Source organism: Schistocerca americana, chromosome 3 (assembly GCF_021461395.2).
Source record: "Schistocerca americana isolate TAMUIC-IGC-003095 chromosome 3, iqSchAmer2.1, whole genome shotgun sequence".
Lineage (NCBI taxonomy): Eukaryota > Metazoa > Arthropoda > Insecta > Orthoptera > Acrididae > Schistocerca > Schistocerca americana.
This window is the reverse complement of record NC_060121.1, coordinates 980,148,132-980,169,475: the sequence shown is the minus strand read 5'-3', so window position 1 is coordinate 980,169,475 and position 21,344 is coordinate 980,148,132. Positions and strand designations below refer to the sequence as shown.

The window sequence follows — 21,344 nt, the reverse complement described above, 5'->3', positions numbered from 1 at the left end:
AATTAGGTGATTGAAATTTCATGAAAAGATCTCACTGCAATGAAAAAGTTTTTGTTTTAACAGTCACCACCCTAACTCCCATATCACATCCATGACACTCTGTCCCCTATTTCATGATAATACAAAATGAGCTGCCTTTCTTTGAACTTTAGCCCATCATATGAAATGCGTGATGGACAGAAAAATTAAATCTGAAAATACACTGAACACATTTCACCTTGATAACTCCTTCTACCCTGTAGAAAAATTTCCGTTTATGTAATACATAATGACTAATTTGTATATGGAGGGGGGGGGGGGTGAGCATGTAGCTATATTTGTATAGAAATATATCATATAAATGTAAGTTGAATTGTTGTTCATCATTACAGTTAATCAAACAAATGATCTGTGGAATGTGAAAGTAACTAACTGTTGATATGTATACTCTGTCATTTAAGTACATTTGTGTATAAAATTATTGTAACAAATAGCTCTATGCTTTTTCAATATGTGCATTAACATGTGGTCCATATCACAAACATGATGGTTTTGATAAATAAATAAATTTCCATATATTTATTAACAATGTTGGAAGAAGGCGAGTGAATGCATTAATATGTAAGTGTACCAATGACAGTGTATTTTTAATGCAGATAAGACAAGGTTGGAGTGCATATAAAATATTTACAGTGGCTACTGGGGTATTGTTTTTGTTCCAATAAACACATCTTCAGTTAGAGACCCGACTGTTTCTGTGATGATTCTTAAATGCTGTCAACTTTTACTTTTAAGCACAATAGACAATTTGTAATTTTTTTAAGCACAGTTGAGATACCTAGAATTTTAAATATAGTTGCCTTCCAAACTGCCACATTTGGTAAAAAAAAAATGTAGCACTGTGAAGAGTAGTTTAAATTAGATTTGTTTTCAAATTTATTGTTTGATTTATCACAATTATATGTGACAACTTTCAACTACTATAAACACATAACACTATATTTTCTGTGATATAATTTTTTCAGCTGGAAATCATCCATGTGTGGCTAATAATGGTGGGTGTAATCAGTTGTGCATACCCAGTGAAAGTAATACGAGAGTGTGCATGTGCTCTGTTGGTTACAAGAAAGATAATGAAGTGAGCTGTGTGCCCTACAAGACATTTGCTGTAGTGTCACAACTAGACATTACAAGAGGCTATAGCTTGAAAGATTCAGCAGAAGCTATGGTTCCAATTTCTGGACTAGGTGAGAAGAATAAGATCAGCATAGTATTTCCATATGTACTGTGTTCAGCATGGCAATAAACAAATGGTCATCTAAAAATTAATAGTTTTTGTGTTTTTGTAACCTTGTTAACTAGAATGTGGAGAGGCTGACAGTACAAGACATTTGATAATGGGAAAGGAAAAATTTATATTAGGATATATTTTTTTTCCAAAACCATATCACCTTCTCCTTCATCTACAAATACTCTTTCATGCATTCAGTCCTCACTTTTATGCAACATTCACTGTTTAATTTCTACACCATTTGAATACAGTCTGCCATGATTACTAAGTTAACTTTGTATGTTCCTTATTCTTGTTGTATGAATCATTTTAACTTGTATTTACCTTGATGTCTAATATACGTTGTAACACACAGATATTTTTTCTACTCTTCTGTTCATTTTACTTTTTGCTTACAGTGACTGAATCTTCATTTAAATTGTTCAGCCATCAGATACCACTGTTTTTTTAAATCATTAGCAGTCTCCGTGTTGTCCCCCATGTTGTTGGCATAATCTTTACAAAACGTTTTATTAACAAATTTCATTAAGTCATTCACATTTTGTTTTCATGTCCTGATAATTGAGGAAATTTATGTATTGTTTCCAGGGCATCACATCTTGCATGTTGACGTTCATTATGCTGAAAACTGGATCTACTGGGTGGAATTCAATAGAGGTATATGGAATGGTATTTTCCGTATACATCCAAATGGTACAGGTCTTCAACCCGTCATTAAAGATGGAATTGGTTCCAATGGTATACGAGGACTTGCAATTGACTGGGTAGCAGGGAACTTGTATTTCACGAATGTCTTTCCACATGAAAATTATCTTGAAGTTTCCTGGCTTGATGGTTCAAACAGGAAAGTTCTTAGGAAAACAACTACTGATTCACCAAGAGAGCTTGCAGTAAATCCAGTTAAAAGGTTTGTGGAAAGTGACTTCATAATTATCCAAAATAACATTTTTATATCAGTATAATCATTATCTTTCTTAAACAGGCTTCTTTACTGGATTGATTATGGACAGTACCCACGAATCGGAAAGGCTTTGCTAGATGGTTCAAACTGGTCCCCTGTTGTCACATCAGGTATCAGCAATCCGAGAGATCTCACTGTGGACATGCTGACTCATGATGTGTATTGGGTTGATTCAAGACTCGATATGATACAAAAAATTTCTTATAATGGTGGTAACAGACAGGTAATAACAATACACTGTATTTTGTCATAAATGTATTCTGTTTGTTGGAACAAGTCAGTAGAAGTTTTTGTTATTTTCAGCTTATACGACGTAATTTGCCCAATCCAATGGGAATAGCTGTACACGTGGGTGATGTATATTGGGTTGATCGTAATCTAGCTACAGTTTTCAAGGCATCAAAAGTGCCTGGGAATAATACAAGAGCCATCTCCCTCCGAACAAATCTGCCACGTCTAAGAGACATCGCAATTTATGATCAGTTAAACCAACCACGTGATGAAAGCAATCCTTGCGTGAAATTAGGAAATGGAGGCTGTGAGCAACTATGTTTTTCATTCCCACCAGAGCCAAATGGTGGAAAACCACAGTTTAAGTGTGACTGTGCTACAGGAGAGCTGTCTACAACAGGAAATGGACGCAAATGTGAAACTGTAAATGAATTCTTGGTGTTTGCAACTCGAACAGAAATAAGGGCCATTAGTCTGGATCCTCAAGTTACAACGTATCCATTCAAGCCTGTGGTATGTAACTCTTATTTACATTAACTGCAGTATGAAGCATTAGTCTGTATGCCTCTTTATTATGGAAAAGCAAGGATGGAATAATGACAGTATTATGCTACTCACCATATAGAGGAGACGTTGAGTCCCAGCAAAAAGGCTGCTACGTGTTTACCCTTTTGGCCAAAAGGCCTCCTTCTAAAGTAAAACAACACACACGTTCACACAAGCGCAATTCTCAAACACATGACACTGATTCTGGCTCATGAAGCTGCACAGCCTCAGTGGACAGAAATAGTGGTCGTGTGTGTGTGTGTGTGTGTGTGTGTGTGTGTGTGTGTGAGTTGTATGAATGAATGTGTTTTTTCTACTTTAGAAAAGGCATGTTGGCCAAAAGTGCAAATGTATAGCAGTCTTTTTGTTGTGCCTGCCTGGTACTCAACATCTGCGCAATTTGGTGAGTAGCAATATGTCCTTTTAATAATATTGTTGTTGCATTTTTGTTTTATCAGTCATACTTTTTCTTTGATACACATGAAATTATGATAACAGTTATTACGAATTTTGTATTTTTTGCTACATATCTGATATTATTTGCGAACCAACATGGTCAGTGTACATATTTTAGATGTAAAAATTTTGACGTATCCACAGATTTATGTAGTAAACATGCAATTATAATTGCAGGTCAATTTAACAAATGTTGTCGGAGTTGATTTTGATTTTGCTGATCAGAGACTACTATTTACGCAAATTCGTCCCTGGGCAAAGATTGCATGGATTCCAAGTGCAAATCCATCAAGTGAGACTCATACTATTTTAGACAAAGGCATCAACCCAGAAGGAATCGCATTTGATTGGACACAGAAGAAGATTTACTGGACAGATTCTTCAAATAGTAGCATCTATGCAATGAATTTTGATGGAACTGATCTTGTAATGATAGCTCGAGTTGAAAGACCAAGGGCTATTGTTATTGATCCTTGCAATGGGTAATTGTTCATTGTACTTTTAACTTTTGAGTATGAATATTCCTATTTTAAGTAAGATATCAAAAGTGAAACGTAATTTGTCTAGACTTCCTTCTCCATAAGAACACAATTACCCTATGCTTTGTTTCTTTTACTTCTTCCTGCACCAGTGTGTAATATCTTGGTCCACTTTTACATATACTTCAATCAATGATACATATCTATGTTAGATCTGATGAGGTTTTTGCCAGCGCTAGCCAAGCCCCCACAGTTATTTGTTTTGTATTCCACACTTTTACTTTCTTCTGCTACTATACACATTTTAAACAATGAAATGTTTTAGTACCGTATGGGATATTTAGAAATACCTATACTAGATCTGATACACTATTCATGAGTACTTGTTAGAAACTGAAGCACTCAGTGATGGGTCCACTTGTGGCATGAGATAATCTCCACTCGTAACATTAAAAAAAAAAAAAAAAAAAGTAGATAAACAAGTGCCCCATGGACTGGAAAGGAGCTCGATAGAATTGAGGAGGTTCCAAAGATAGTTGTGGCATGAGATAATCTCCACTCATAACATTAAAAAAAAAAAAAAGTAGATAAACAAGTGCCCCATGGACTGGAAAGGAGCTCGATAGAATTGAGGAGGTTCCAAAGATAGTGACAGTTGGCCATATTATGAGAATAACTTTGATTAGGATTTCAGAATAGTATTTGGAAGAACTGCCCTGCTGGTAGTCTCACAGTGTTGTGAGGGAATCATTTCTTGAACACAATGGTAAGAGATTCGCCACTGTATATGAGGTATTTAAGCAAGAACTTTGTTTGGGCAGTACAGACAGGAGGTACTCATACAGAACAACACTCAGTCTACTGTAGTAATGGACTGCTGAATCGTTGATGACAGTAGAAACGCTATTATTGTAATTTTTTTTCTTGCAGTCTCCAACTTCGTGGTGTCTGAATTGGCAACTTTACCAACATGTTTTTGGAGTAGTATTCATGGTGCTGTTAATGACAACTTTTCTCCCATGTTTTGAAAGTAGAATGTTACAGGACTGAAGAAAGGTTATCATCATGTATTTGGGATTGTCGTATGTTTATGGGTATGCAGGTCTGTCATTTCCATTCACAATATTCTAATGAGTTGACTTCTACATATACATCTACATCATACTCTGCAAGCCACCTAATGGCATGTGGTTGAGGAGAAGTACAACTAAGAGATCCCCACTCGCAAATTGTGTGTAGGAATAATGGTTGTTGGTAAGCCTCTCCATTGTCTCATATTTCTCAGATTTTCTTGTCATGATCATTACACGAGACGTATGTGATAGGAAGTAATATGTTGTCCGACTCTTTGTGGAAAGTGCTCTCTCAAAATTTCAATAGTAAACCTCCCTGTGATGCACAGCACCTCTCTTATAACGTCTGCCAATGGAGTTTGTTGAGCATCTCAGGAGCACTCTCATACCAATTAAACTATCCTGTGACAAAACATGCTGCTCTTCATTGGATCTCTCCATCTCTCATATCAGTCCTACCTGGTAAGGATCCCATATTGAAGAACAGGTCTCCAGAACTGATCGAACAAGCACCTCATGAGGCACTTCATTCATGAATGAGTTACATTTCCTCAAGACTCGTCCTATGAATCTCAGCCTGGTGTCTGGTTTTCCTAATATTTGTTTTGTGGGGTCATCCCACTGAAGATTGTTCTGGATAGTTACTTCTAGATATTTTATGTTAGACATAGTTTCTCATCAATCGGGTAGTTGTACAGTAGTGGCTTTCTTTTCTTAAAATCTTCTGCAGGTCATCATCTGCAAACAGTCTTAAAGAGCATGTGACACTTTCTACTAGATCATTTACATTCATTGTAAACAGTTGTCGTCCTATCACATGTCCTTGGGGTACTCCAGAAATTACATATACACCTGTTGATTTTGTTCCACTAAGAGTGACATATTCAGTTCTATCTATGAGGAAATCTTGAATCCAGTCACAAATCTGGTCCCGCACTCGATACGATTATATTTTTTCATTAAGTGGTGTGGGACAGTGTCAAATGCCTTCCTGAATGCAACGAACACTTCATCAACCTTAGCACTGTTGTCTACAGCACTATGAATCTCAAAGAGGAACAGAGTGAGCTGAGATTTGCTAGATGTCTGTTTACAGAATCATGTTGATTTTTATAGAGCATATTTTTGTTCTCCAAAAACGTCGTAATTCTTGAGCATAAAACATATTCCATAATTCTACATCAGATTGACTTTCAATGATATAGATGTGTAATTGTATGCTGCTACCCTGCAGCACTTCTTGGAATCGGGAATGACCTGTGCTTTTTTCCAGGTGCTAGGTACCCTTTGTTGCTCTAGCAAACTACGATAAACTGCTGCTAGAAGGGGAATTAGCACGTCACATGATCTTTGTAGAATCTTATAGATATCTCATCTGGCCCTGATGCCTTTGCACTGCTAAGCAATTATAGTGGCTTTTCTGTTCTGCAGTCAGTTATCGCAGTATCTCCCATCACAGTGTTCATATGATGATTGAAAGGAGGGACTGCATTATGATTTTCTGCAGTGAAACAATTCCAGAAGACTATTATGGCCTCCTATCCGTTATCTTCCGTTTCGGTGCCAATATGATCTCTTGAGTGATTGGTTTCAAACTGCTTACTGACTTCACATAATACCAAAACTTTTTAGTGTTTTCACTCAGATCATTGACAAAATTTTACTTTCAAACTCATTGAACACTTTTCTCATTACTCATTTTCGCTTCATTCAGCTTTTGTTTGTCAGTTAAGTTTTTACTTGTCTTGAATCTGAACTGAAGTTCTCTTTGTTTATGGAGTAGTTTTCTAATACAGCTATTAAACCACAGTGGGTCTTTCCCATCCTGTAAGACCTTGTACCAAACATGCTTGCCTAAGGCATATTGAACAATGCTTTTGAGCTTTTTCAGTTGTGGGCCACATCTTTGTCCTCATCACTGAACATTTGATGCTGAATACTCAAATACTCTGCAATTTGTATCATGTCACTCTTGCATAGTAAAAATATCTTCCTATGTTTCTTAACCCTTTCACAGTTAAAATTTATTTAGCATATATTTGAAAAAATAAAAGGTCAAAACCTGTCTTCCTTTGTGATAAATAATACACTTTCTCTACCAAAAAAATGTGATGTGACCTATTTTGAAAATCAGTGAAGGGGGACATATGTCCAATGAACCTAACTAGGTCCCTGTTTTTATGTGAACCTAGAATTCTCCGAGTTAAATTTTTCATTTTATAATGATTTTATCATGATGAAAACAACGGAAAAAAGTATAACAAATTAGTACCAAAACACATTGTTTCTCCTGACATTGAAAAACATGAAATATTGCACACAATTTTCAGCATAACATTTGAAGATGGCTTTTACAAATCACACACCTTTATTTTCTACATTCTGTGAAGTTTTCTGGGACATATATGTCCCACTACATATAAATTATGTGCAAACCAGCAGAATTATGAGGTGTATGGCAATGTTTCAAAACAATGTCTATAATGTGTAAGAAACCACAGTTAGTTACTTCAGATATTCTTGGATGTAGAAGGTGGAGATTTGATCTGATTTTCGTGAAACACACACACTAAAAATACATGCTGCCCCATTTGATCACTCACAGCCTTCTATATATCCATCCCATGGTCTGTAGTGTTTTTCTGCAAAAAGTTGTGATAACATCTCTCTACATGCTAGCACTAGACAGATATGAGATGTAGATGTCCCAACACTCATAACTGCACATTGCTTTAGTGAGATGTTTGTATCTCATCAACTCCGAAAGGGTTAATATTCCTTGTAAAACGTATAGTCATAGTTGCTATCACAGCCTTGTTGTTGTTGTTGTTGTTGTTGTGGTCTTCAGTCCTGAGACTGGTTTGATGCAGCTCTCCATGCTACTCTATCCTGTGCAAGCTTCTTCATCTCCCAGTACCTACTGCAACCTACATCCTTCTGAATCTGCTTAGTGTATTCATCTCTTGGTCTCCCTCTACGATTTTTACCCTCCACGCTGCCCTCCAATACTAAATTGGTGATCCCTTGACGCCTCAGAACATGTCCTACCAACCGATCCCTTCTTCTGGTCAAGTTGTGCCACAAACTTCTCTTCTCCCCAATCCTATTCAATACTTCCTCATTAGTTATGTGATCTACCCATCTAATCTTCAGCATTCTTCTGTAGCACCCCATTTCGAAAGCTTCTATTCTCTTCTTGTCCAAACTATTTATCGTCCATGTTTCACTTCCATACATGGCTACACTCCATACGAATACTTTCAGAAATGACTTCCTGACACTTAAATCAATACTGGATGTTAACAAATTTCTCTTCTTCAGAAACGCTTTCCTTGCCATTGCCAGCCTACATTTTATATCCTCTCTACTTCGACCATCATCAGTTATTTTGCTCCCCAAATAGCAAAACTCCTTTACTACTTTAAGTGTCTCATTTCCTAATCTAATTCCCTCAGCATCACCCGACTTTATTCGACTACATTCCATTATCCTCGTTTTGCTTTTGTTGATGTTCATCTTATATCCTCCTTTCAAGACACTGTCCATTCCATTCAACTGCCCTTCCAAGTCCTTTGCTGTCTCTGACAGAATTACAATGTCATCGGCGAACTTCAAAGTTTTTATTTCTTCTCCATGGATTTTAATACCTACTCTGAATTTTTCTTTTGTTTCCTTTGCTGCTTGCTCAATATACAGATTGAATAACATCACAGCCATATGGTCACTGATACCTTCCTCTGTGTTAACTGGTTCAATAAATTCAGGTCTAAGATGTTACCTTCATGAGTTAGTTCTCTAATTATCTGCTCAAAATTATTTTCAGACAAGACATTCTGTATAATGACACACAAATCCCTGTCTCTGGCACCAGTTTTAATAGCAAAACTCTCCCAATCTTTACCTGGCAAGTTGAAGCCCCCCCCCCCCCTCAATTACAACTGTATGATCAGGGAAATTATTAACAATATTCTGTAAGTTCACTCTTAAGTGCTCTACCACTACAGCACCTAACGTAAGTGGTCCATAATAGCATTCGATTACTATTTTTGATTGACTTTGATGTATAACTTTACTATGACTAATTCACATTCAGGATTCATGATAACCTCACTAGAAATTATCGATTTCTTTACAGCAATAAATACACCACCACCACTGGCTGCTAAGGTATCCTTATGATAAATATTCCAGTTGGAATGCAGGCTTTTGTTGATATTCACCTGCTGTTTCAATCAGATTTCTGTTACTATTGCTATCTGGGCATTACAATTTGAACAATCAGTAGCAATTCTGAGACCTTTTCTTGGGTGCTCCTGCAGTTTACTAATATTGTATTAAACTTTTCTGTATCCGATTCATGAGAACAGTCTGTGAGAACATTGTGGCTGATGTCTGATGTAAATTCAATTTGGCAGGCAACTCATCTCTCATACTGGGAGGGGGGGTTTCTCTAGCCTAAACAACTTCCATGTGCATGCCACACGTACTCTGCTACCCAAATAGCCACTTTCTGCATGTATTGCATACCTGAACTATTAATGGGCAGATGCTGTAAACGATGGTCTTATTACTGCTCACTGCCTGAACTCCCAACAGTTGCTTGCAACATATGGTGAAACCAGCTATGTAAGTTATTGATTTGCCATGCATAACAATGAGATTGTCAGTGTGACTTGACTCTGAAAACAGATCATCTGTCATGATTGTCCCTCAGCCCAGTAATGGGCAAACTTTTCCTCTTAAATGTTCATGCCATAAAAGTAAATTTTTGTTAGTTTCTTTATTCTTACCTTGCAACATTGTCTTCCCTACGTTTATTTCACTTCCACTAGCTTGCAAAGTGCACCACTTTTCAATTTCTGCTCAGTTTTTCTTGCAGTCTCCAACAGTACTTTTTCCTACCCTTGCTCCAGATAAATAGTTTTGGCTGCTCTCCCAGAATCCTGTCAATTTACAGTATGTAGTTTCTGATTCATAGCCACTACAAGCTTTTTTTTGTCATTTATCACCCATTTCAGACTCTTTAATTAAACACAATGGAACACACAAAACAACAATTTAACAACCCTCGCACTTTGGATGTCTGATATGCTACTGGAGAAACAAAGAACACAGAGTTGCTCTCTACGTGTGTTCTTTGCTGTTTGTGAGTGCAGGAAGAGGACATTGTTGTATCATTTGTTGAAGGGCAGGTTTGGTACTTGAACAGTAGACTATATAATTTATAACTGTAATCCAGATGTGCCGGAACACAAAGATACATAAAACATTTTGAAAGACGACACAGCATTGTAGCAGGTGCCATCTTGCTAAAGCTTTGGAAAAGTACAGTACATACAATACATTAATCCTCATTTTATCATGCAGATGTATTATTATATTTATTAAATAGACTGGATAGTACAGAGGCCAATAGCTATGAACCAGATAGTCGAGAGTTTACTGTGGTTGGGAACTTATCTCAGATCTCACTCTTCAGTCAAACCTTTTGCATTCCTATGTATGTGTATGTTCAACCTTCCTGTAATATGCCTTTACATTATTCTTCCTGTCGTAAATATAAGAAACAACATGTAATATGAAGTATTTTTTACTTTGTATATCATTAATATATTTATACACCATTAATACAAGCAATATTTTAGTGTGTTTCTTTAAGCTCAGTGTAATACAAAACAAGTATGTTATTTCTGCAGGTCCTTATACTACACAGACTGGGGACGATTTGGGACATCTGGTAAAATTTATCGCACCACTATGGCAGGTTCTCTTAAGAAAGCCATCATTGACAAAGACCTGTCACAACCCAGTGGTCTTGCCATTGACTATGATGACCGGATGCTTTATTGGACAGATGCTGTTCGTGAAAAAATTGAGAGATCAGATCTGGAGGGCCAGAATAGAGAGGTCATTAATTTTTTAAAATGTTTCCACCTGTGTGTAGAATAAAAGACTGCTGCCATAACAGTTTAAAGTCTAATAATGGTGGTAGCATTTTTCCATTTCACCTGTATTTATTTAAATTACTTCTTCATTACACTACTAATTTAGGATTTTTAAACCATTATCGAGTGTCTACCTAAAACATTGTACCATAAGTTTGAAAATGGAATTGTTTTCACATGACGTGCTACTACTCATTTTGGTTACAAATTGTGCTGTTCTTGATAGTTTGTCAGATAGTAGGTACACTTAAGCTGGTAAAAATTTGCAAAGATGAAATAGTGAGAAAAATCTGTCCTTCATTTGATAAATTCATTTCCATGGTGCCTACTGTGAATTAGAAAAACAGTAATAATATCATGGCTTCATTTTCCTGATGATGCTACTATTAGTAGTTTATGATGTTGAAGTGCTCAAAATTTTGAAGAGAGTAGCAAAATTGCAGTGTGTAACTGAGCTTTGTAAGAAGCACTCAAAATTTTGAAGAGAATAGCAAAAGCGCAATGTGTTACTGAGTTTTGTAAGAAATTTAAAGTACTTTTCCTGTATTTTAAGTTTTTTGTCACGCTCATAAATGATAACATTGTATACACATATTTCAGATTTTAATAACGGCCACTATTTATCCATTTGCTATCACTGTACATGGACAGTATATGTACTGGACAGACCTACAGCTCCGTGGTGTCTACAGAGCTGAAAAACATACTGGTGCCAATATGATAGAAATGGTAAAGCGGCTGGATGATTCACCTAGAGACATTCAAGTTTTCTCTTCACTTCGACAAGCATGTGTAGAAAACTCATGTCACATAACCAATGGAGGCTGTGAACAGTCCTGTCACCCAGGACCCAATGGAACAGTAAGTTCACTGGAAATCTTCATAATGAATAAATTAATGAGTGAATTCTATCTAAGAAATTGCATCAAATTCACTTTTTTAATGTGGGAGAAAAGGGAATGGTATCAGTATACACATGAATGTGTATGGGCCAACGGCCTTGCCACAGTGGTAACATCGGTTCCCATCAAATCACTGAAGTTAATGGCTGTCGGGTTGTGCTAGCTCTTGGATGGGTGACCATTTGATTCGCCGAGCACTGTCGGAAAGCACGATGCACTCAGACCTTGTGAGGCAAATTGAGGAGCTACTTGATTGAGAAGTAGCATGCGGTCAGAAGAGTGGTGTACCGACAACATGCCCCTCCATATCTACATCCAGTGATGCCAGTGGGCTGGGGATGAGATGGCAGCCAGTTGGTACTGTTGTGCCCTCACGGCCTGTTCGGGCTGAGTTTAGTTTAATTTTTACGTGAATGTGTATCTGCCATACTGTTTCCTTTTCTGTGTTTTGACAATTTATTTCTGTGTTGAATAGAAAACACTTTTCTAATTTTCTGCATAATTATATTTATTTGGTCATGAACTGTGGGAATTAGGTTAACTGAACATGAGACAAATTAGTGATTCAACACCTTAATGCGTGAATAAATTTCTGGATGAAAGATATAAATGATGGTGCTTTAGAGGTACCCGAAACACTCAGGAGAATGTAGCACTTGTCATAAGTATTGGCAGTGTCATGAACAATTGGCATCTACTGACATTGCCATTCAAAAACATTTAACCTTCCAGTTATGAGCACAGTGTTGGTATGGTGCGAATTCATGACACTCAGCGTCAAGGGATTAAGTAAGACAGATTCAACATCTTTTACTAGAAAACTGCCCATGTGATGTAGATTATGAAGTTTTACCTACTGTTCAGAAAAGCAGAAAGATGATCCTACTGGACTTACTTGAAATCAATAAACATATAACACATGTCCAATTCAGTCCCCCCTTTCCATCTCTATCAAATTTATGTTTTAGTTATGCAAATATTAGTTTGCTGTTGCAAATTCAGCTTTATTTTTCATTGGTTGTTAAATGCAATGACATGTGCATAAAAAAAACTTTTTTTTCATTTTTAGGTAAATATAACTATTTCTGTGTGACATAAAACTGTAGTACTCTTCTTTGTAAACACTCTGCATGTTATCATTTTTGTGTCATTTGTATAAGAAATATCTGTGTAAATTTTACATTAGTTCCTCTGTGTTAGCAACATTCAGTTGCTACCTGATATGGCCTAATAAGCTGAAAGTTGGTTCATGAATGAATAAATCTAATTGTACAGAAAGTTGGGAAAGTGTTTCGTATTTGACGTAATTGTCATCGTCTACCACCACCAAATTCAGTTATTTTATTGCTAAGCAATTATATTAAACAATAGAAAGTTCAGGATAGAATAACAACAATATTATGAAAAGGATAGATTGCGTAGAGGAAGGATTGAGTCTCAGACAGGCACGATGGAAAGTCTGCCAAACATTTAAGCTTTTAGACAAAAAATCGTACAGAAATAGAAAACACACACATTTCACAAAAGCAAAATTCACACGCACATGACCGCTGTCTGTGGCTCAAATGCGGACTGTGACGGCGACTACATCTGATGTGAGCAGTAATTTGGTGGGGTGTAGATCAAGGTTGGGCCAGGTAGGAAGAGGGGTAGCAGAATAGTTGTGGGGAGGATGTGCTGCATGTGAGAGTGTGCAGGGGCATGGTGGAGATAGGATAGCGCTGCTAGGTGGAGAGTTGTGTGGATATGCTGGGGCGGGGGGGGGGGGGGGGGGGGGAAGCAGAGGAGAGAAGGGGAAAAGGCTAGTAGATTTGTTGGCAGAATAGGAGGCTTGTAGAGTGCTGGAGTGGGAGCAGGGGAAGGAGATAGGTAAGTGGACGACAGGGACTAGCGGAGGTCAAGACAAGGGGGTTATGGGAATGAAGGGCTATGTTGTAAGAAGGTTTCCATCCTGCACAATTCAGAGAAATTGTTGTTGTTTGAAAAGGTCTAAATGGTGCAGGATGTGTAGCTGCCATTGAAGTGAAGCACATCATGTTGGGCAATATGTTCAGGAACTGGATGGTTCAACTGCATTTGACCACAGATTGATGGCGACCACTCGTGCAGAGATCTTGTTAATTGTCCTGCCCACAGAGAAAACAGCACAGCAGTTGCAGCTTATTTTGTAGATCACATAGTGGCTTTCACAGCTAGCCCTGCCTCTGATGGGATAGGAGTGCCTGTGGCAGGACTGGAGCAGGTGTTAGTGGGAGGATGTACACATATATATGCAACAGGTCTTGCATTTAGACCTATTGCAGGAATATGAGACATGAGGCAGGGGTTTGGGAGCAGGGGTGGAGTAGGAGTGGATGAGTTTATTGTGTAGGTTCAGTGGGCAGTGAAATACCACTGTGGGAGAGGTGGAGAGGATAGTGGTAGAATATTTCTCATTTCAGGGTGCAACAAGAGGTATCAAAACTGTGGAGGAGAATATGATTCAGTTGCTCCAGTCATGTGTGGTACTGAATCATTAGAGGAATGGTCTTTTGTGGCCAGATAGTGAGCATGCAGGAGGTGATCGGTGAGTAAAGAGACAAGACATGGGAGATTTATTTCTGTACAAGGTTGAGAGGGTAATTACATTCTGTGAAGGCCTAAATGAAGCCATCAGTATATTTCGAGAGGGACTGCTCGTCACTACAGATCTGACTGCGGTGGGTGACTAGGTTGTATGGAAGGGGTTTTGTGGTATAGAATGGATGGCAGCTGTTGAAGTGGAGGTTAGTAGGTGTGATGTGAATGGAGGAACTGATGTGGCCATCCTTGAGGTGGAGGATAATGTTGAGGAAGGTGGCTTGTTAGGTTGAGGATGACAAAGTGTAGCAAACAGGGGAGAAGGTGTTGAGGTTCTGGTGGAATGTGGCTGGGGTGTCTTCACCCTCAGTCCAGATCACGAAGATTTGATTAATGAATATGAACCAGGTGAGGAGTTCGGGGTGGTTAGCAAGGAGTTATTTAGATTGTCCATAAATAGGTTGGTGTAGGTTGGGCCATTGCTGTACTACAGATTTGTTTGTAGGTGATGCCTTCAAAGGTGAAGTAATTGTGGGTGGCGATATAGTTTATCATGGTGACCAGGATGGAGGCTATAGGTTTGGAGTCACTCAGGAATTGGGAAAGGTAGTGTTCAACAGTGGCAAGACCATGAGCATTTGGGTCGTTAGCGTGGAGGGTGGTGGCTTGACAGGGACGAGCATTGTGCTGGATGGTAAAGGAACAGAAACTGTGGAGAATCAGTGGAGGATATGGTTTGTCACCTTTATTATAGAAGGGCAGGCTACGGGTAATAGACTGAAAGTGGAGGTCCACTAGAGCAGAGATTCTCTTTGTGGGGGCATAGTAACCAGCCACTATGGGGCAACTGGTTGGTTGTGTTTATGTCCATTAGGAAGCATGTAGGAGGTAGGAGTGCAGGGATTGGTGGGAGGAAGAAAAGAGAGAGAGACTCAGGAAGAGACGTTGTGGGATGGGCCTGAGGATTTGAGAAGGTACCTGAGATCCTACAGGATTTCTGGACTGGGGTCACTGTGGCAGGGTTTGTAGGTGGATGTATGTGACAGCTGGCAGAGTCCCTCTGCCAGGAAATCCCTGTGGTTGATAATGACAGTGGTGGAGCCTTTGGTAGCAGGTAGCACCACAAGGCTGGGATCAGTTTTTAGGTCATGTTTCTGCAGATGTAAGCTTGCTTTGTGTGTTGAGGGACTTGGGGTATGATGGTGAGGAAAGCTTCAAGATGAGGAAATTCTGGAAAGTTAACAGGGCATTATTTGGGCACAGTGGGGGCAGATGATGGTTGGTTGGAAGAGTGAACTGAGTCAGGCAGCGTTGAGTAATGGCTTTGGATTGAGTCCAAGTTCCGGTCACAAAAACTGACTATGGCTGGGAGAGTGATGTGCTAACCACATGCCCCTCCACATCTGCATCCAATGATGTCTGTCAGCTGAGGATGACACAGCGGTTGGTCATACCATTAGCCCTCCAAGGCGTGTTCGGATGAAGTTTGGAATGAGTCTAATTGATAGAGCTGGTTGCAAAAAACTGTTTCCACTATAGGAAGTGGGAGAAGGAGAGGTTGTCAACAACTATCTATGCAAGCTGGTGGTGGCTCCATAATGGTGTGGGCTGTGTTTACTTGGAATGGACTGGGTGCCCTGGACCAACTGAACCAATCATTGATTAGCATTGGTTATGTTCAGCTACTTGGAGGCTGTTAGCAGCCATTCGTGGACTCCACATTCCAAAACAACAGTGTAATTTTTATGGATGACAATGCTTCATGTCACTGGGCCATAATTGTTTGTGACTGATTTGAAAAACATTCTGGACAGTTCGAGCGAATGATTTGGTCACCCATATGTCCCATCATGGTACATAACATTGTGCACAAAATCCTGCACCAGAAACACTTTCACAACAATAGACAGCTGTGGAGGCAGCATGGCTCAGTATTTCTTTAGGGGACCTCCAAAGACTTGTGGAATCCATGCCACGTCAAGTTACTGCACTATTCTGGACAAAAGGAGGTCCGACACGAAATTAGGAGCTATCCCTTCACTTTTTTCATGTCCGTGTAACTTGAATTTACATTTCACTGTTTAATTTTGCTATGATACATTAAAAATTCAATTTTCAAAATTTAACAATGGAAAATCCGGGATGGAATGTAACAATATCCTCTGTCTAACCTGCAGAACTTCTCTGTCTGCCGCCCCTACCAAACTATTCCTCCCCATCCCTGCCCCAGCCTCCTCCTTACCCCCACCCAGTCGCCACTCCCATCATGCACTGGTGCTGCTGCTCACAGTGTGGTTTCAGTTGCCCGACACTGCAGTCGTGTGTGTGAGTTCCGTTTTTGTGTGTGTGTGTGTGTGTGTGTGTGTGTGTGTGTGTGTGTGTGTCGTTGACAAAGGCCTTAATGGACGAAAACTATAATTGTGAGAGCCTTTTTGTTGTGTCTATCTGTAACTCAGCATCTCTGCTTTAGGGTGAGTAACAATTTTCTAAATTTGAAGTATGAGTATTGTATGAGAGGCTTACACCGCTTTTTTTAACAAACATAGCAGTAAACATACTTCCTACTTGTGCTTTACTAGCAGTTTCATAAATTTTAAAAGAGATTTTGGGTGTCATAGTCAAGAAGAGAACAGATTTGTAGCAACTAGAACAAAGTTCAGTTTTTTTTAACCTTCTCAGATTTATCTTCAGATGGATCATGCAGAAGTTACATATTTATTTTTGTAGTGTTATGCTGCATATTAGAAAAATAAAAACACAAAGATGAGCCCAAAAGACTCAAAAACTGGTTTATGGAAATCAATTAATATTTCATTAAAGACTGGGTGCAGTTATTTTTATTTTCTATTAATGCACTGTCTTGTTTTCTGCAATATCTGTAATAAATAAACTTAAGCATTTGTTAAGTATTATTTAGTGACTGACATTTCTTTAAATGAGATTGTTATTGGGTTTCAGGCAGAATGTAAATGTGATGGCGACTCCAAATTAGTAAATGAGAACAGGATGTGCGTGCCAAAGAACTATTCATGTGACGGAAGTAAATTTTACTGCAAAAATGGCAGGTGCATTTCACGTATGTGGGCATGTGATGGAGATGATGATTGTGGTGACAACAGTGATGAAGATGTTTACTACTGTGGTAAGTATCAATTTATTGTCTAGCTTAAATGTTGAATATCTTAAACAAAATGTTTCCATTCAGGATTTTTATTACAGTTATCAGTCACATATAAGTAATAAGGTTCATAAGAATACGGTTGGTAATAGAATTTTGAAATTTTGCGTACATACCGCATATGGATTAGGAAAGAGAAAGAATTAAAAAAGTGGTATTTATGTTAGGATTGATATTAGAGAAAGTGGATCTAGTTCATCTAGCTGTGTTTCTACTTGTTCAGCAAGTGATAACGCAAGTGAAGCTAAAATTGCAAAAACTCTTGCAGCAACCAGTTGATACAGGCTACCAATATTCCATTTCTTTGATCCAGAGCATGCTCTGAATATTATATCATGTGTGTGTGTGTGTGTGTGTGTGTGTGTGTGTGTAGGGGCAGAGAGTGCACACTTTTTGTGATGTGATTAGATTTAAAATATTCTAGATAAATTTAGTTGTCACTTAGTTGGACTAGTTGTTGTTAAATCACATCTTTATTCCACAGTTTGTCCTGATTTACAAATCATTACTTGTATACTGACCATGTGAATAAGCAGTATGAAAGCACTCTTGTATTTTAAGTTCAGTTAATTTAATTATTTTCAGCGTTTCATTCTTGTGGCTCCAATGAATTTCGATGTGCAAATGGAAGATGCATTTTCAAAACTTGGCAATGTGACCATGAAAATGATTGCCGTGATGGTTCTGATGAATTAGATTGTGATTACCCACCATGTGCTGCTGGAGAATTTACGTGTGAAAATCATAGATGCATAGAAAAATCTCAGGTAAGTCACATGTTTTCAAGACATCAATTTTTTAAATGTTTGAAATGCAGCAAAGACTTGAGATTAAAGCATTTATCTGAACGTATGCTCTCAGAGGTACTTTCTCCCAGTTCCTCCAAAAACTTAATATCTTCTTGATCCTTCCGTCCTCAAATAACAACATTCCTCAGCATCAACATACATCTGTACCTCTGTTTTTGTCCACATTAGTAAACTACAGTTAGTATCAGCACTTTGACTACTGTTGTCTTTGTGCACAAAAAGGCCCTCCACTAAAGTCTGTGGATACATAAGTTTCATTGATGACCATTATCAGCCCATGGTGAAGTGCAGACTCAGCCAACCAATGTTAATGCCTTCATTTCAATAGCTATTTTACAACTCAAGTCATCCTTAATTCCCTCCTGCCCTTCCTACTGCCATTAACAGCTCCTATGAAAAGTCCTTGCGAGGATCATACTTCCACTATATCTGTCTTACAGTCCCATAAATCTCCTGGTCTCAGTTTTTGCTCATACCTGTACCCAGTTTGGCTTGCTTTCTGTATCACTTTCCTGCATCTGCTGCAGTAACTTTCTCTTTATTCTGTGTTCTTATTCCATCCTTCTGTTTAGTAGGCTTCGGACCTTCTTAATTCACTCAGTCCATTTCTGATGGTTACTGTTGTATCAATCTTCATATTCTCTTTCATACTTGTTTGGTATTTTGGTCACTTAGTGTTTTACCTCTGCCCTTCTCCCTAGACCCTCTACAGCTTGCGTTACCTACAACCACCTTTGCATTTGTTGTGTGTGGTTTTTGGTGCATGCGTACGTCTCCTTGTGTGTTTAACTTCCTGCCATTTTCAAGTCATTTTTCTTTCCTGTCTTGACACCCCATCCTCTTTCTGGTTCACTGCTTACATCAAACATACCAAAGTGTCTTGAGTTTCATATGTACATATATGTTCAGATCTTCATATTCATGGTCATTGAATAGTCATTGTTTATTTTACATTGGGACTTCCCATAAAATTATTATTATCACTATTATTATTTTGTTTGAGAAAGAAAGTATTATTTCACATCCTGAGAAAGAACATTGCTTCTATTAATACTAAAAATTTGAGGTTTATTATACACTGAGAAATAAGAAAATGATAATATGAGTCTAAGTTGATATTTTGAAATTTGGAAGACAGTAGTGAGGTGGAAAGGCGATCAGAGTTTAACAGCCGTCCACATGTCATTAGAGATGGAGCACACACTGATGTTGGATAGGGATGGGAAAGAAAATCAGCCATGCTCTTTTCAAAGGTACTGGTTATGGCCATCTAAACTAATTCAAGGAGACCATGACAAATGTAAATTAGGATGCTCAGATGGGGATTTAAACACTGTTATTCCCAAATGGGAGTTCAGTGCCAATTAAAGTTCATTTGAGGCTATTCTGAATCCCACAAGTCAGCTACATCCTTCTGTTGACATTAAACCTACTAACAAACAGCATTACATACATTTTGACAGTTGCCATCCTTTCCATGTCAAATGTTCACTACCATACAGCCTTGGCATTTGAGGCAAACGTATTAGCTCAGATGCAGACTCCCTACAGTAACACACCGCCAGTCTAACCTCCTCCAACAGATTTCCTGGGCCATCAGGAAGAAGAGGAACACCAACAACAATATAGAACACTCAGCATTATCCTGGTCATAAACGTATTAATCAGATGCTTCAAAAAGACTATGACCTCCTGAAATCGCGTCCTAAAGTGAAGTTCATTCTGTCTGACATTTTGTCCCCGACTCCTAGAACAGCTTTTCGTCACCCTCCCATTCTCTACATTAACCTTGTCAAACACTACACTAGTTCTACACCCCCTTCCGTACCCTGTGGCTCCTACCCCTGTGATCGTCCCCACCGTAAGACTTGCCCTATGCACCCTCCTATATCAGCCATGTAGCTGGCAAGGCATATAGTATCAAAGGGAGGGCCACCTGTGAAGAGACACATTTATGTACCAGCTATTATGCAAACACTGTTTGACCTTCTACGAGGTGCATTCAAGTTCTAAGGCCTCCGATTTTTTTTCTAATTAACTACTCACCCAAAATCGATGAAACTGGCGTTACTTCTCGACGTAATCGCCCTGCAGACGTGCACATTTTTCACAACACTGACGCAATGATTCCATGGCAGCGGCGAAGGCATCTTTAGGAGTCTGTTTTGACCACTGGAAAATCGCTGAGGCAATAGCAGCACGGCTGGTGAATGTGCGGCCACGGAGAGTGTCTTTCATTGTTGGAAAAAGCCAAAAGTCACTAGGAGCCAGGTCAGGTGAGTAGGGAGCATGAGGAATCACTTCAAAGTTGTTATCACGAAGAAACTGTTGCGTAACGTTAGCTCGACGTGCGGGTGCTTTGTCTTGGTGAAACAGCACACGCGCAGCCCTTCCCGGATGTTTTTGTTGCAGTGCAGGTAGGAATTTGTTCTACAAAACATTTTTGTAGGATGCATCTGTTACCGTAGTGCCCTCTGGAACGCAATGGGTAAGGATTACGCCCTCGCTGTCCCAGAACATGGACACCATCATTTTTTCAGCACTGGCGGTTACCCGAAATTTTTTTGGTGGCGGTGAATCTGTGTGCTTCCATTGAGCTGACTGGCGCTTTGTTTCTGGATTGAAAAATGGCATCCACGTCTCATCCATTGTCACAACCGATGAAAAGAAAGTCCCAGTCATGCTGCCGTTGCGTGTCATCATTGCTCGGCAACATGCCACGCGGGCAGCCGTGTGGTCGTCCGTCAGCATTCGTGGCACCCACCTGGATGACACTTTTCGCATTGTCAGGTCGTCATGCAGGATTGTGTGCACAGAACCCACAGAAATGCCAACTCTGGAGGCGATCTGTTCAACAGTCATTCGGTGATCCCCCAAAACAATTCTCTCCACTTTCTCGATCATGTCGTCAGACCGGCTTGTGCGAGCCCGAGGT

At 38.9% G+C, this 21,344-nt stretch overlaps 1 protein-coding gene across 1 annotated transcript in view; it reads left to right on the top strand.

Moving 5' to 3' along the window:
• Positions 1-21,344, top strand: part of LOC124607337 (low-density lipoprotein receptor-related protein 2) — a 218,604-nt gene that overhangs the window by 126,117 nt on the left and 71,143 nt on the right. The window contains exons 30-38 of the mRNA XM_047139640.1: positions 1,005-1,226; positions 1,859-2,177; positions 2,253-2,454; positions 2,535-2,975; positions 3,642-3,946; positions 10,713-10,923; positions 11,562-11,822; positions 17,381-17,564; positions 18,186-18,367. Coding sequence (XP_046995596.1) covers positions 1,005-1,226; positions 1,859-2,177; positions 2,253-2,454; positions 2,535-2,975; positions 3,642-3,946; positions 10,713-10,923; positions 11,562-11,822; positions 17,381-17,564; positions 18,186-18,367 — 2,327 coding nt within the window. The remainder of the gene's footprint in view (positions 1-1,004; positions 1,227-1,858; positions 2,178-2,252; positions 2,455-2,534; positions 2,976-3,641; positions 3,947-10,712; positions 10,924-11,561; positions 11,823-17,380; positions 17,565-18,185; positions 18,368-21,344) is intronic.